This window comes from Lepidochelys kempii, chromosome 21 (genome assembly GCF_965140285.1).
Source record: "Lepidochelys kempii isolate rLepKem1 chromosome 21, rLepKem1.hap1, whole genome shotgun sequence".
NCBI lineage: Eukaryota > Metazoa > Chordata > Testudines > Cheloniidae > Lepidochelys > Lepidochelys kempii.
In genome coordinates this window covers 15875691-15891927 of record NC_136400.1, presented here as the reverse complement: position 1 = coordinate 15891927, position 16237 = coordinate 15875691, and the positions used below count along the sequence as shown (strand labels likewise).

General features: G+C 52.5%; 1 protein-coding gene across 1 annotated transcript in view; it reads right to left on the bottom strand.

The window, feature by feature from the left end:
- TNNI1 (troponin I1, slow skeletal type) overlaps positions 1-9445 on the bottom strand; it is a 31454-nt gene extending 22009 nt beyond the window's left edge. Inside the window, exon 1 of the mRNA XM_078849850.1 lies at positions 9356-9445. Coding sequence (XP_078705976.1) covers positions 9356-9445 — 90 coding nt within the window. The remainder of the gene's footprint in view (positions 1-9355) is intronic.
- Positions 9446-16237: the final 6792 nt, after the last annotated feature.

Sequence of the window (16237 nt, the reverse complement as noted above, 5' to 3'; positions counted from 1 at the left end):
TGGAAAATTACCCGCCCTCCTGCTAATCTGTGGGCTCCCCTGCTCAACCCATCAGGGGAAGGGCTGGGAGGGAAAGAGAGGGGAGGGGACAGCAAATGGAATGGCACACAGGTGAGGTGAGGTTTATCTGTCTGTCTGGGGGGTGGGGGCGGGAAAGGGGGGCTTTGCACTGATGGATCCTAACACCTTGTGTGGGTGGGATGGGATGGGTATGCTGGGTAGGGACAGGCACCAAGGGATAGGTGTGGCTCTGGCCTCTCAGTGGCCAAACAAATGCAGGGCTGAGATCACATTGTGCTCAGAGTTCCCATGTGGCACAGAGGCCTGGGGGTGTCTCGATTCCCCCTTTCAAGCATTCAGGGGTAGGACCTGGCTCTGCTGTCTCTCTGATATTCTGGATGAGCTCTGGGGGAGGGGGCACTGCCAGAATGTGGAGGTGGGCTCCCCCTCCCAGCTGGACGTGGTGGTGGGGAAACCTGGCTCAGGAGGGGACACACCATCCATGTTTTACCCAGTCTCCAGCCTCCTGGAGATGAATTAATCGGGGATGAAACCAACTGGGTCCTACAGAAGTTCAATCAGCAACACGAAGTCCCCTCATCTGCATCATTCTGATGGATGCGCTCCAAGAAGAAAGAATACACAGGAAACAGGGCGCTACACTTGGAAGTGGAGGGTAAGAGAAGGGTTGGAGGGAAGACCCAACACTAGATGGAGGGGAGGGGTGTCATACCAAAGGATTTGGTTACCTGCAGAGTAGCTGAGGAACTGCTTCAAGACAGACGGGAATGGAGAAGAAGGATGCCAAGAGCTGACACCATACAGGTGGAACTAAGGCTGGAAAAAGAAGTTCAACCAGGCTCTATAGAAATGGCCCTGCAAACCGCTAGAGTCCATGGAGGATAGGCACCCACCGATAGCGAACTCTGTCCCTGCAGTGGGATTCTGTAGATGGTTATTAAATTTCTCTAGCACCATCATCAGTGTCTGTCCAGCTGTGCAAGACTTTTCATTCGGAGCGGCACCAGGGGCCTGACACCGATCTACAGCTGTGGTTTCCTCTGTCTGGTAATGACCTGACATTTCTAACTCCCTAGAGAGGGGTACGAACCAAGCTCCCATCCAGACAGGTGTGCCTGTCCTAACAGCTCAGAAGGAGGGTAGGTCACCCTCCAAAGCCAGGAGGCACTGGCTACACTAGCTGAGTGAATGAGCTGGGCGAATGGCTTGTTGCTGATAATATTTGTTATCCCTTTGCATCACTGGTGCGAACACAGGTGGAACTGCACATGTACAGGGGCTGCCTGGATCCTGTGAAACAGCAAATCATATGGCCCCGCGCTTCCGGGAGGACTCCCATTGGCTATTGCAGATTGTGCCTCCGGCCTCTCTCTGAACCACCCCCACCCCAGTATCAGGGGAGGGGTAAAGCCTTACAGCATGATGGCTGCACCCAGAAGGCTCCAGGCTCCCATTGTGCCAGGTGCTGTACAGGTGCAGAGGGACTCACAGTCCCTGCCCTAGAGAGCCCAAAGCCCATTGAAGTCTGTGGAAATGCTCTCACTGACTTCAATGCGCTCTGGATTAGGCCTTAAGAGATGGTATGGGGCATTCTTGGGGCCTGTAATATGCTCTTTTCCTCCCAAAGGGGCTGGAGCCGGCTAGGGTTGCACCACATCTCACCACCCTGTCAGACAGGGCCCAGTGGGGGCAAGGGCTGTGTGTGTCTGTGAATTAAGGAGCTGTTAATGACTTCCTGTGATTAGAATCAACTTCCACTATGTGCCTCGGAGGCAGGGACTGGCGGATTATACCGCATTCCCTGTGGGAATGGCCATGTCGGCTCAGTGGACACAGGCTGGAGCTAATCATTGCCCGGGAAATGCTGTAATCACCCCCAATTTGCATGTTTCAAATAGCCTTACACATGTGTTCTCATAGTGGGGCTGTAGTCAGACCTGACCTCTTCCCGCTGGGCTCTGAGCATTCCCGTATGGCTTGAGGAATTTACCAGTTTTCCCTTAGGAGAAAGTAAAACCCTCATCCTCGTCCCTCATCTCCTGGGGCTTCAGGTGTCAGTACAACAGCACTTTGCCTTGTGCATCATGAGTAATCTGAGACTGACACAATGCCTTTCCACCCACAGCCTTTCCCAGCATATGTACATACAGGACCATGATGCAGCCACCTCTGGGGTGGGGAGTCAGCAGCCAAAGTGGAGCTCAATTTACGGCACAGCAGAGTGGTGCGAGGAGGGAATTCCCGGTTAAAGGCAGTGACGTGTAAGGAAAAAAGCCAGATGGGGATGGGCACAGCCAGGGACCAGCTGGGACCTTGGTCTTCTGCAAAGGACTCGCACCCAGTTATGCAGCAGGGCAGCCCCAGCTTGCGTAGCATTTCCCAACAGATTCCCAGTTGGTGGATCACGAGGCGTTAGCTGAGTAGATCCCTTTCTTACTGCTAGAGTGACAGAGCTCACGTGTGTGGGATCTCCTCTGAGCTGCTTCCTAGAATCCTCACCCCGTCCTCTCCCGCAGCGTGAGCCGCTGACAAATGTACAGTTAACACAACACCTGCCTGCCCCTGGTAGCACTTTGCCTTAGCTCAGAAAAGAGGCCCAGCCCTGCTCCAATGCTGAGTGCTGGTGCCAGTCGGGAAATTTTCAAGGAGACATTTTTTGTGCTGGAAAATCCCACTTCCTCAACCCTGAAACGTCGCAGAAATGTGGCGATTTTGACAAAGCTGGTGTTGGGAAAGTTTCTTAGGTCTCTGATGGAACTTCTGTTCTGAGCGCCCCACCTGGGGATAGCCAATAACCTGGTGGGTAGGGGAATTACCTGGCATGGGCGAGATCCAGAGAGCCTGCTGCAGATCAGAGATGGAGCCTGTTCCCTACATCCCAGGGCCCTATGCCCTAGGCTAGTAGCTACTCTAGGTTTCAGAGCGGTAGCCGTGTTAGTCTGTATCAGCAAAAACAACGAGGAGTCCTTGAGGCCCCCTAGAGACTACCAAATTTATTTGGGCAGAAGCTTTCAAAAACCAGTAGGAGAGCACTTCAATCTGGACATTCAGTAACAGACTTAAAAGTGGCAATTCTTCAACAACAACAAAAAAAACAGGCTCCAACGTGAAATTGCAGAACTGGAATTTGCGAACTTGACACCATCAAATTAGGCCTGAATAAAGACTGGGAGTGGCTGGGTCACGACAAAACATAATTTTCCCTCTGTTGATATTCACACCTTCTTGTCAACTGTTGAGCATGGGCCACATCTACCATGACTGAGTTGGCCTCGTTACCACTGACACCCCACTTGGTAAGGCAACTCCCATCTTTTCATGTGCTGTGTATTTATACCTGCTTACTGTATTTTCCACTCCATGCATCTGATGAAGTGGGTTAAAGCCCACGAAAGCTTATGCCCAAATAAATGTGTTAGTCTCTAAGGTGCCACAAGGACCCCTCATTGTTTTAGCTACTCTAGGGCTCTCTCTGTTGTGTTTTTTGCTGCAGGGTCTGAGAACACTGCTGTTGCTACATTCTTTGTCAGGATGGGCTCTGTGACAGATGCAATGCTTTGGGAGTACGGCATATTCAGAGACTAGTGGTTCCAATAAGGGACTAGGAGTCAGGACTCCTGGGTTCATTTCCCTGCTCTGCCACTGGCTCCCTGTGTGACCTGGTGCAAATCACTTCCCCTTCTTGTGCCTCAGTGTTCCCATATGTAACATGGGCCATAACGAAGCTCATGCACCTTTGTTATTCTAGGAAAAAAGCCTTCCTACTAGGTGCTGTTTTTATCACTCCTTCTCATCCCCCGCCTTCACTCCCCGTCCTGGAACTCAACAGAAGAAATCTGAGACTGGAACAAATGATGTCTCTAAGAAGAGCAAGTCCTTTTGTCTGGCTCCTGATTCTCCTTCTGCTGGCTGGGTCAGCACGCAGATGGGAGGGAGGGAGGGGAGGAGGGAATTGCAGCTCTCCTTTGTCACTGGCTAATTTTGGCTCTTGGGTGCTCTGAAAGCAATCTCGGGGTGGGAGTAAGCAAAGGGGACAACAGCTGGCACTGGAACCTTTATAAAAGTGGGCGGGGGGGGGGCCAAGGCCAAAGTGGCAGAGGAATGAAAATACAAATTAAATATCCCAGAGTACAACTGTAACCTAAATAAAACAGAATACACAATGTAGCCCCACTATACTATGTAAGGTATCGTTATAGCATGAACAAATGGGAAAAAAAAGAGAAGACTTTAGTTCTAAACATGGGAACTGCATTTTATTTTTGCACGTCACATATTGTCCTTCACGTGCATTTATCATTTTACTGCGTACATTCCATTATTAATACTGCACTATGATGATTGGCCTGTAACTTGCCATTCTGTAACATTGCAATCGAACTGTCCTTGTTTAGAAATAGAAAGCATATTTTAACAATTGTCACCCTAAATTGTAAATCTCCTTGGAAAAAGGCATCAGCGAAATAAATAACAACCACAAAGCAGTTTGAAGGGACGTAAACGTGTCCCCGTCTGACAGCTGCCACATAAAATGATTTTTTCTAATGTTTTATAAAAACTAAAATAAAAAAGGTATGTTTAGAAACCCTAACAAACACCAGCAACAGGCCATAGCAGATCGAAGCAATACAATCTCTATTAAGCAAAAAATGTAAACTTTGTGACATTTTGTTTTTTATTCATTGAATCATTTTCATTAGATTTTCACATTTCCAAAATACTGATTAGGTCTGTCACTGGCAAAACAAAAGTTGTATAAAACATTTTTGAGGTCCATAGAATCCATCAGATTTTTATGAATGTGGAGGAAGAGCAGATGGTTTAGACGCTTTTCAGCCATGGATGATCGTAGGCATCGTCGGAGGCACGAAAAGCTGCACCCACCAGTAGCAGTAGACACTGGGACAGTGAGGTACATCCATAAAAGGATATTGACTTGTGAAAACAGAGAGCGCATCTTTGGTCTTTCAGTCAAGATTTCTATTATGGGGCCAATTTTTGTCAGCTTTCTGATGCACGTTTATTATTTATTGTGAGTTTTCAAAAGATCTGGCAGCATTGAAAGCTGTATTAAATGTCTGTCAAATGCAAGGTCGCCAGAGTATGTATCCATAGCCTTTTGTGGCATTTGATTACATGGCTGACCACTGGTAGCAATGATGAGCATTTTTTTGATGCTCATAAGAAATAAAGTGTGCTGGTCAAACCTCCGGTTAATTAGCGTGCTGAGCAAGCCAATCAGTTCAAAGAACTGCCTTCTAAAGTAGTCCTCAAGAGTTGTCCACTGATGAGGTTCTATTCCACCATCATAGCAACGTGGTGCTCTTCATCTCCAGGGAATGGTAGGTGCCTTTATTAGTCCACTTCCAGTTTGCTGTGCATCCTCAAAGAGTGTGTGAAATTCTTCTGACCCTCTCATTCTGGTCAGATGAATGTGCAGCATTGCAACCATAAAATTAACAGTCTCTGACGTGATGTCTTCTTCAGCGGCTGAGAAAATCTTGAAAGATACTCTGAGACCAAGAAACAGATCGAAGTGTGTCATTAGAGCTTGAAGTCCAGGTGCTTTCTTTGCAGTTTCTGTGTTACCCCCAGCGGCAATTAGCTCCTCTAAAGTGTCATAAATAGCTTCATAACCATTCAATACTGTTTCTCTTGCCTGACTTCTTGCTGTCCAGCAAGTGGAACAGAGAGGCTTCAGCGACAGGGCAAGACTTTTTGGCGATGAATTAATAATTTCTTGAAGGTCATGAAGCAAGCTCAAAGCACTTTGAATCATGGCACACTTGCTACCAGCTTCCTGCAGAGTAAGATTCAAACTGTGGTTCATACAATGAACTGAAATAGCTTTTGGATTAACCTCTTTGATATGTTTAGCTACGCCCAACATTTGGCTCTGGAGGACTGATGCACCATCGTAAATTTGTCCTCTCATGCAATCTATATTCAATCCACAACATACTAATATATCCTTTTGTCATATATTCCAATAAAGTCTTCATGCACAACATAATCCTGTGACACCCACCATACTGAAAAAGAGAACTGCTCATATCCAGCTACCTCTCGTGTTTCATCAATTATAATTGAGTAGATTTCTGCAGTCTTAATCTGTGATACAAGATTGTTGAGACACTCAGTACATTTCCTTGATTAGTTCATTGATAATATCATGATGCATACTTCCCATTCTCCATAAAGGTTTGTAACTCGGGGTTATTTTGCGAAACTAGCTCGACCAACTTTCGGAAGTTACTTTCTTCATCAGGGTGATCTCTAACAGCGATACCCTGCCTTACAAGACATTGTAAACAGCGCAATTGTTCTAAAAGATATCGCTGGTTCTTCTCCTGATCAGCAGTGTTTTGATGAACAAGCTGGACACGCAAAGGTGCTTGTTTCAAGTAAGCACTGCATTTAACAAACACTCCCTGTGAAAATGCAATTTTTCGTGCAAATCAAACTATGCAGGACCGTTTTTCCAGTTAGGTACGCCAGCTTTCACATATCCGTCATCTCCACACAGAGGGAATGTAACAAGAAGTTTTGCTCCTGCAAAACGACAGACTACGCGATAAGCTCTCATTCGAATTTTGCACAACACAAGCCACTCTCGGTTCTTGTACCCCAGAAAATTAAAATGACCTTCTCAAGCCTTTTCTTCTTTCCCGTATTCACTAACGGTGTCTTTTTTAGGGACTATCAGTTGAGTCCCCTTACCGAAGTCGGCAATAACACTGCACACTTCCATACATTCTATCCTGCTCTCCTTGTTAGGTGCACCCTGAAAATCTCGTGGAGTTGATGTGGGCCGTGTTAGGGTGGACTGATCAGTTGCATTGTCACCCACTGAACGTGTGGTCAATGTTGAGCAGCTCACGTCAGAGCTTGCGTTGCCACGATCGTGACATACCAAAATTCAGTTTTGACTGTGTCAGCTTTTGCTGCTTAACAGGTGGTCCAGCAGCTTCTTCTCCCTGTTTACCCATTATTTTTTAGGTATCCTCAAATTGTAAATGTGTACGTTGAATCAGGAAATCACTCGTGTAGCCTGCATTGGGGTTGCTTTACTTTTCCTGTCACGGAATACATTTACGTGAGATATGATCACACAGGTGGGATATGGTCATGCAGTTACACAATTATTTAGGATCAGGGCCAGCCTTAGGGAAAATGGTGCCCTGGACCAACTTGTATTCTGGCTCCTCTGACCACCATTGCCTCCCCTGCCTTTCCCCGAGCTCCCTTCCATGGTCTTGCACCTCAGACCCAGCTCCTTGCCTCTTGACCGCAGCACCCACCCATAAGGCCAGCACTGTGTTCAGCCTAGTGCCAAACTCCACTGTCTTCATGGATTGGCATCAGGATACACATGCCAAGATTAAAACTCCCGGGCTCAGAATGGAGTAAGATCTAAACAGCAGGCTACTAGTATCTAGTGGCCAAGATTCATGCTCTCTATAGATCAGGATGCACCCAACAGGGCCGTAATGCCAGGATTCACATTAGAGAGGCAAGGTGGGGGAGGTAATATCTTTTATTGAGCTTACACAGAGCTCTTCCTCCGGAAGGAGACCTCTGTGAAAGCTCCAGAGCGTGTCTCACTCACCAACAGAAGCTGGTCCAATAAAAGATCTCACCTCCCCCACCTTGTCTCTCAAACATCCTGGGACCAACAGGGTTACAACACCGCATACAAAAATGCAGGATTCACACGAGCAACCCGCAGTGGCCGTCACGCCCGGGCACTATTTTCAGGATTCATATTCCTCGCATCACGTCATCATTATACCAGGGAACTAGCACTCCCAGCATAATGAGACAAATAGAGTCGCGGTTGCATGCCAGACATTCACAGTCCAAGCACACGGGGATCCACACCGCCAGACAGCAGTGTCAGAACGCAGGCTCACAATACAGCGGGGATGCATTCAATCCCTGAGAGCAAGGGTTCAGCTAAACGCAAGGGCACCTGCAAACAGCTGTACTACCAGCAGGATCCAGTAGGAGGTGCACACCAGGGCAGCGCACTAATTCACCAGCCCAGTGCAAAGGGATCCAGGCACCAAGTCTTTAGTACCATCCAGAACTTGCACACCCGGCATAGTGGGATGGAAGTATGGAAGTTCCAGGAGAAAAAGCCAATGCAGGGCTGAGCCTTACTGCATGTTTTGTCCAGTCTCCTTTTCAAAGTCCCAATCTTTGGGGTGTCTTCTAGCCCCTTCCCTTGGGAGACTATCCCATGGCCTATGGCAGAGATCACACTGCCAGGAAGGTTTCCCCTGATAATTTTGAGTTTCCTCCTCCCTCCATGCCCCAACTTCTCCCCGCCCCGTTCTGGTGCCCAGTGTGAGGGCTTTGAGGCGTAGGCCCGTGCTTTTGCCACAATTTTGGCTGCTTTGCAAATAAAAGATGAAGCCCTTCCTTAAAGCATGCAGGTTTTCCATCGGCCACGAGAGGGCACCTTCCAACTCATTCCCGAGAGCCGAACCCATGCATGCCGAATGTCAGAGGCGTCAGACTATCACCCCACTCCCGGCAGCAGGGCTTGCCGCCCCCCCAAGGCTTGGCCCTGCTGCCCTCTCCCTTGCACAGCGGGCATGGGCAAGACTTCACCGTGCCCGGAGGGGATTCGTGCCCAAGGCAGCTGGACACAGCCAGGCCCGGTGGTTCTCTCCCTGGCACCGCATCAGGTGTCCCTAAATCCTGGCCTGGGTTCCACAGGGATGGCTGGGGCACGCCATGCCACTGAGTGCCCCTCACAGCTGGAGCCCACCCCCTGCAGCAGGGCAGGAACGGGAATAACTTGCCAAGTTGCATGAGCTGAGATTGCCTCCAGGCACTGCCCAGCTGAGGGCCTGTGTAGCTTTCCGCGCTGGTATCCATTTTCTGCTGTCTTCTCCAGCTAGCAGAGATTTTTGTTGGGGAGATGCTGCATGTGTAGGAAGGGCGGGGGGCTATGGCCCTTGTGCCGCGGGCAGCGCCTTGCAAGGTCCAATGGGAGACAGATTCAGGGCCTCCCCTTTGAACGCCACCCAGCCACCATCTTTCCATCTCTGAGGGTCACTTCAGCGCTGGCAAGAGGCGCCAGAGACACAGGGCTGGGCGCTGCTTAGCTACAGAACAGGGGCAACTTGGGCCAGCTCCGGTCCCCGTGATCCCTCCTGCCCATGGCCCAGGAGCTGGGGGGCATGGTATCCATGACCCATTCAATCCTTGGTCTCTGTGCTGTGCTTGCCAGCATGGGCCGGGGCGGAGGAAATCGGTGTGGACACTCGACCATGGGACCTAGACAAAAGTCCTGCTCCGAAGCTGCCTTTCCACAAGCACCTACCAGGACTCTCACGGGGACGACGCTGGCTCTGCTGCCAGCCAGCACAACCTTGATCTGAGCCAGCAGCCTCCAGGCCAGAGACTCCACCATAGCCCCTCACCAGGCTCCTGACCAGCCACATCCCAGGGGGAGCGGGGAGGAGGGGGAAGGGAATTTACCCCCTCTGGGTTACTGTCATACCCTGGGCAGCTCCAGAACAGCAGGCCCCATCTGAGCCTGCAGATATGCACAGAGCAGGCTGCAGCAGGGGCAAAGGCTTGTAAGGGGTTAACAGGGGAGATTTCCCCTCCCTGCCAAAGGAAAACCAAACTTCCTGTCTGGATGCAGCTGCCGAGAGCCCACGCCCTGGGCAAGGGCAGCAGCCGCAGCAGGCGCTGCCGGGACATTTGTTCAGGCAATTTGCTCTCAGCTTGCGCTCTGCACGCCACGTCCCTGACCCAGACCAGCATCAGCTCTGAACTCCAGCCAAAGCTCCACTGCACTGAGCCCCTCACCCCATCCCTGGCATTCGACTAGCGCAGGGCCCGGGAGCACAGCCTGGGTGCAGCAGGTCCCTGGAACAGAGAAGTGACCAACCTCCCCCATCCAGATCCTCCCTCTGCAGCCAGCAGCACCCAGGGATAGCGTGACCACCCGGCCCTTGTTGTAAGGGGGAGTCCCTTCTTTCATTGATTTGTGCCAGAGGGTGACCAGGGGCCCTGGATTTAAGATGTAACTGATCAGTACCACTTTAAACATTCAGTTGAGGCTTATGATCATTCCACAGTATACTTGAGGGCAGCAGAAGTGTACGTTTGAGAGAAAAATGCATGTTATGCCAAGGGAAATGGTGTGTCCCTGGAACGTCCCTTAAAATAAAGCCTTGTCCTTTATTTGTCCATGTGGTTTTTCCTTCCTTCCTTCCATCCTATCCCGGAAAGGGTTAAGCCCATGGCGGCTCCGTGCTGGGGTGCAGCTGTCTGCGTGGGTGAGAGTTTTACAGCCGGGCTGCTGACTCCGGGAAAGGTTCCTGCAGGGCAGAGGAAGGGGATGGGGGAGGGAGAGAGCAAAAGTTTATCCATGTTTTCCTTAGACAGAATCCCAGAAGGCCCCAGCGAGAGCCTCCCCACCCTGTGTCCGCAGGGCTTCCAAACCAGGCCTGGGCCCAGATGCTCAGCTGGGATAAAGGGGCCAGCTGAGGATCCCGCCTGTGCTCTCTCCTGGGCCGAGCCAGGCTCAGTCAGATCTGCCTCTGTCCTTAGTCCAGAACACAAACCCCATCGTCCTAGGGTGCCTCCTTGTGGTGAGACCTAGCATGGCAGTCCTTCTGCCCTCTGGACTCCAGCAGTCTGCAGTCACTTGATGCTGTAGCTCACATGAGTGCCCCACCCCTTCTGGGGTCTCAGCATCCTACCGCAGTCAGCATCGACACTCCAATGCTGGTGAGCAATCCACCCTTTTCTGCTCCTCCTGGCCTCCTCTCACCATTGGAGTAGCCACTCCCAGGGCTTCTCCCTGGAGGCTGCCCCCAGCCCATTCCCACCCTGGAATGCAAACCCCTGGGGCTGGCTCCCTGTCCTTGTCCAGGCCAACCACTCCAACTCACTCCAGTCTGCAAGCCTTGCCAAGTCCCCAGTCCTCCGAGCTGGGTCTTGTCCTTCACTGAGCCCACACCCCTTCTCTGCGCCTCCAGATGCCCTAACTGAGCTCTCCAGCTCCCCTTAACCCCCTCAGTACCAGGGCGGGGGTTGTATACCCCAGCACAGGGAGCTCGTTTTGGAGCATAGGGGCAGAATTCAGGGGTCCAGGGACGGCACCTGGGGAAGGAGCCTCCTGCCGGGGTTGAACAGAATTGGGGTGCTGTTCCTATGACCCCAGGAGTGGGACTGAGCCACTAGTTACTTCTGGTCTACACCAGCATGAGAGGAGACTCAGGTCCAAAGATTCTGCAAAGAAAACTATCAGTCATGGCACTGATGCAGTGATGTCTGCCCACGTCTGCAAGGAACCCCAGGCCTGTTTCTGATGTCTCTCACACTGGCTTTATATCACTGCAGTTCTACTGGGGCTAAAACAAGCGTAATTTGTCTTTCTGCATCGCTGTGGCTTTTAACTCTGAAACTTACTGACGACGTTTTGAACGTCAGTGTTGCAAACTATCTCCCTGCCGATCACTGAACAGATACAGCCCCTGCCTCCTTTTGTGATCCCTGAATTAATCTTTCAGTAGCTCTTTGCCTCCTCTAAGGCTTCGCTTCCTTGTTGGCTTGGTGGCTACATCAAACCCCCCACTGGAATTAACCAGTAAAAAGCGGATGAGGTTAGGAAAAGTTCTAGTGAGTGTTTTCTTTGCTTTTCTGGCTGCCTCTGAGCTTCCTCGTTATTGCCAGCCCAAGCCATCAAAAATCACAAGACAGGTTTAAAAATCATGAGATTTTTAACATCATCTTTGGGGCTCTTTTTCTTTGCCTTCTGGTATCTGATCCTTTAGGATGTGGTCCCACTCGGTCACGTATCCAGCTTTTCTTCACAACCACCACAGTGGGAAACACACTTGGTTTTTTTAAATGCAGGTGTAAGCGGAGGAACAGTCCCGCTCTTGTGGGGAACTTTCCTGGCTTCTGCACGACCCCGGTGAAGTGGGCTAGCGAGAGGATCTGAGTCCTCACTCCCACTTCCTTTACCCAGTTGCCTCCCTGCCCTTGAGGACTCCCCTTCCACTCTCCTGTCTGGCAGATTCCTTGTAACCCCAACAAGGCTGGGCCCAGGATTCCTGGGGGGCTCGACCCCCAATCCTGCTGTGGTCACCTAGTACAGGGGCTAGGGTGTCCCCACTCCAGGGTACTCTCTCTGCACTGGGCACTTCTCTGACCCACTGACCATTACATACAAGTTAAAGCAAATGCAAGTTATTTAATCAACAATTAATTTTAAAAAGAATAAGGGAAAATGGGAAAGGTGAAAGGAAACACATCACCCCGCTCTGTGGCAGGGAACACCACAAACAGTGTCTCTGGAACGTCAGGGCAGTTCACAGTCTGCTCCTTGTAAGTCCCAGGCCCCCTGCTCTGGCCCTGGCTGTGCTGCAGGGATGCTGGGGGTCGGACACTCGCTCTGGTGGTGGCCACACGCTCTAAGTGGTGGGACCCTTCTTCCCAGTGTTGCCCCCGCCCTGTCGGGGTTATGATCCAAGCCTGGCCTGCAGAGCCCCTTGGCTGAGGCGTCTCCCTGTGCTGGGCCCACTGCCCAGGGTCCCCCTCGGTCTCCCCAGCTGCTCACCGCACCCAGCTCCGGACGGCTCCAGCCCCGGCTGCACCACTCGGTCTCTGCACGGCTACTGCTCTGCCTCCAGCTCCCTGGGCTGCTTCTCTGGCCCCTCTGGCTCTGGTTGCTGCGGCTCTGCTCCCAGGACAGGTCTGCTCTGCAGGCTGCTTCTGTGACTCTGCTCCCAGCACTGACCTGCTCCCTGGGCTGCTTTTCTGGCCCCTCTGGCTCTGGTTGCTGCAGCTCTGCTCCCAGGGCAAGTCTGCTCTCCCAGGGCTGTGCCTCTGGCTTTGGGGCTGCAGCTCTGCTCCCAGGACAGGGTCTGCTCTCTCTGGGCTGCTTTTCTGGTCCCTCTGGATCTGGCACAGCTCTGCTCCCCAGCTCAGCTTGGGCCCCTGCTCTCTCCTTAGCTCGGCCCCACGGGACCTCCCTGGCCTCCTGACTCTCTGATTAGCCTGCCCACCCTGTCATTCAGGCTGACCTGGAGCATTGGCCTCTCCCCATTGTTCCTGGGGATTATCAGTCTCAGGTCCTGGTTTCCCATAGACCCTTCCCCTTTTAGTACTGGGAGCTAGCCAACCAAAACACCCCCACTGAATATTAGTAAGGGGGCAACAGTCCCCTTCCACAAGCTAAGAATCTCACTGACTCACCTGACTCCAGGAGCTGGGGCTTGTGTGTGTGTTTGTGTGGTGTCCCTGTTTGGGGGCAGAGTTCAGTGTGAGGTTTCCCTGCATGCGGTGTAGATTTACTCACAGGATTCATGAGGCTGATCCCAGTCTAGCCCAGTATAAGGGGCTGGTGTGGCTGGAGCCGGCCCCTCCCCTGTGCATAGTCAGCAGGAGCCTGGCTGGGACGTCCTTGCTGCGTGCTCATTGCAGACTCTTGGTGACCTTTCTCTCTGAAACTGTATATTAAAATTCAGCCCTCAAAGGCAGAAAGTAAAATGATCTCAGCCTCTCACCCACGTCCAATGCGCTCCAGAGCATGCTGGGATATTAACCACTCCTCTCCTGGGTCAGCCCCACCACGAAATATGTCTGGGGCTTCGTTCCAAGTCCCTGGGGTCTATCCACATCCAACAAACCTCCTGTTTTTGCAGCATCTGGTCTCTGCTCAGGAGAGACTCCACAATAGGAATAGCAAGGGGGGAGAGGGGGTCTGGGAGGGCAAGCTGGAGGAGCAGCAGCAGAAATGCGTCGGGGTGGGTGGGTGTCTCAGGGCAGACCAGGATCATGGTACACCCAGCAGAGTGGCCTACACCCATCACTTCGCTCCTTTCCTTAATGATCCCTTTTATCACCCATTTGTCTTTTTCACTTGTTCGTGGCAATGGCTGCCCGTCTGCCCATCAGCCTCTCTCCAGCTCCCGGCACAGCTCCCTGAAGAGAGAACAGCAGAGACACGGGCAGCTAGTGTGGGGCCCTGCCTGAGCCACTCCTGCTAGGGAGAATCTCTCTAGCAAATGGGGCTTTGTGGAGTGGGTTTAGCCAGACTCTGCAGCTGAGACCTGAAGTCTGTTCACAGCCCGACTGGGCGGGGAGGTAAGAAAGGCCCCTTCAGCTTTACAGAATCACGGAATGGCCAGGAGTCAGATCACAAGGGCAGGGGATTGTGGGGCATTAGTGTGAATGGGGGGCCTTGCGTGGGTGGGGATTGCTTTTCCAGCTGTGCTTTCCCTGTCTGTATAGCTGGGTACCCGTGTTGGGGCTATCAGAGACTGGGACTTGGACAGTCACAGCAGTTAGAGTAGGAGTCAGTGGCCAGATGCCAAAGGTCAGAGCCAGAGTCAGGAATCGGCGCTGAGGGTCAGAGTGAGACCAAGGCGGGAGCAGGGCTGCGGGGCAACAGGCGCGGGAGCTATTGCAACCGTGGGCAACTGCTTTGAGCACAAATGAACTTCTGCGGCTGCTGGGCTTAGGAGCCAGTCTGCTGACTCCTCAGACCAAGCCGGTGAGGGAGCCGAACAGGCAGCCTGCTACAGGCCGGCTGTGCTTGTTAGGTTGCCCCAGGCCGGCTCTGCAGCAGGCCCTGCTTCCTGACCAGGGGTGGGGCGGTGCTTGTGTGTTGTTACAGGGTGTTGTCCCAGGCTGGAGGTGAAGAAACAAATAAAGCTTTTGCCTTCCAGCTGTTGCGGAGCATGTGGGAATTCACGCCCCTGTGGAGTGTGACCCCTGCAGCATGTCGGCCCCAAGCACTCACAACTCCCGAGTCAGGCCCCGAAATACCAGCCTGGCTTAAAAATCAGGAGAGTTTGTAAAAACATTGGGTTCTGTTTCTTTGCCTCCTGGGTCATGCTTTACGGCTTGCCCTATGCAACCAGGACTGGACGCTTTGTTGTTAAATGCGAGCCAAGGTCCTCACTCACTCCCATGACTCCGGGAGCTGGGGCTTTAGTAAAAACGATAAATATCGCAAGACTGGCAAAAAAAAATCGTGAGAGCTGGCAACATACTGCATGTGTTTCCTCCCTTCCGCTAGCTCTCCACACCGACAGCAAGAAAACAGGCTGCATGCAGAGAGCGACCTATCCCCGCCCGGGAAGCGTGTGCCCGACTTGGCTTACGGGCATGTATGTCACTGGCCTCTGCTGGGGAGAACACCTATCACCGGCTCAGGCCTATGGCTCTTCCACTGAGGTGCTGCAGAGGGGCTGGCAGCTCTGAGGGAGCCACAGTGGGGTCTGGTTCAGAGTCCCAGCTGCAGAATGTGCAGGACGTACAGAGATACACGCACATGGGGTAACCCTGAGCTCCTGATGGGTCTGCTCTAGTCCCCATCACCGGCTGGCAGAGAGTTTACAGGGACCCCGGGGGGCTAGGAACCGCCCCCAGTAGCGGATACCAAGAGGAGCTGACCCCAGCTGTGCCATGCTCTGCACCGACCACATCCTTAGGGACCAGCAGACGGGATGTGGAAATGCCCGTGTTCCACCCACAGACTCGCTGGGTTTTCGAAATAGCTGAGAGCGTGGACCTCCATCTCCTTCCAGGGCTGAGTGATTCACGGCCATCCCAGCCACGGGGGAGGAGCAAGGAGAGCCCGCAAGAGGCAGGAGTGTTGCCTCACACCTTGGCCCCGGGGGGCAGCACAAGCCTCGGCTTCGCTCCGGACGTGCATAGAGCCCCTGTCCCCTGCGGTTCTGGTGCAGATAGCCTCACCCACCCACACTTCCCCTCTGGGGGTCTGTCTCGCATTCCAGAGGAACCTGCCTCTGATAAGGAGCTGGCACCTTGCTCCATGTTCGTACCTGCCAATACCGCGCTCCACGTCCTTCCTGCTCCCACTGCTCAGCCCATAAACAGCGTGCCTGCCCGGAGCAGCGGGAGAGGAGCTCAGTCCCCCACCGCAGGGCTGCATTTTACGGACACAAGAGCGAGAAGCAGATGCTTGAATGTGTTTTTTAAATACCGAGACACCTGGTCCCTGCAAACCCTGCAGCAGCAAAGCCATGACAAACGATAAGTGCCCAGAGCAGCACAGGCCACAGAGAAACCCTGCCTGTCTCCCCACAAGGCTCCAGCCTCCCTCCGGAGGTTCCAGGCTGCAACGTCTCTGCGTTCTAGGCTGTCTCGCCGCTGGATTCTGGAGGGCCGCCTCACAGAGTTCCCGACTGCCTCCCCTCAGGGATGGGTCTGC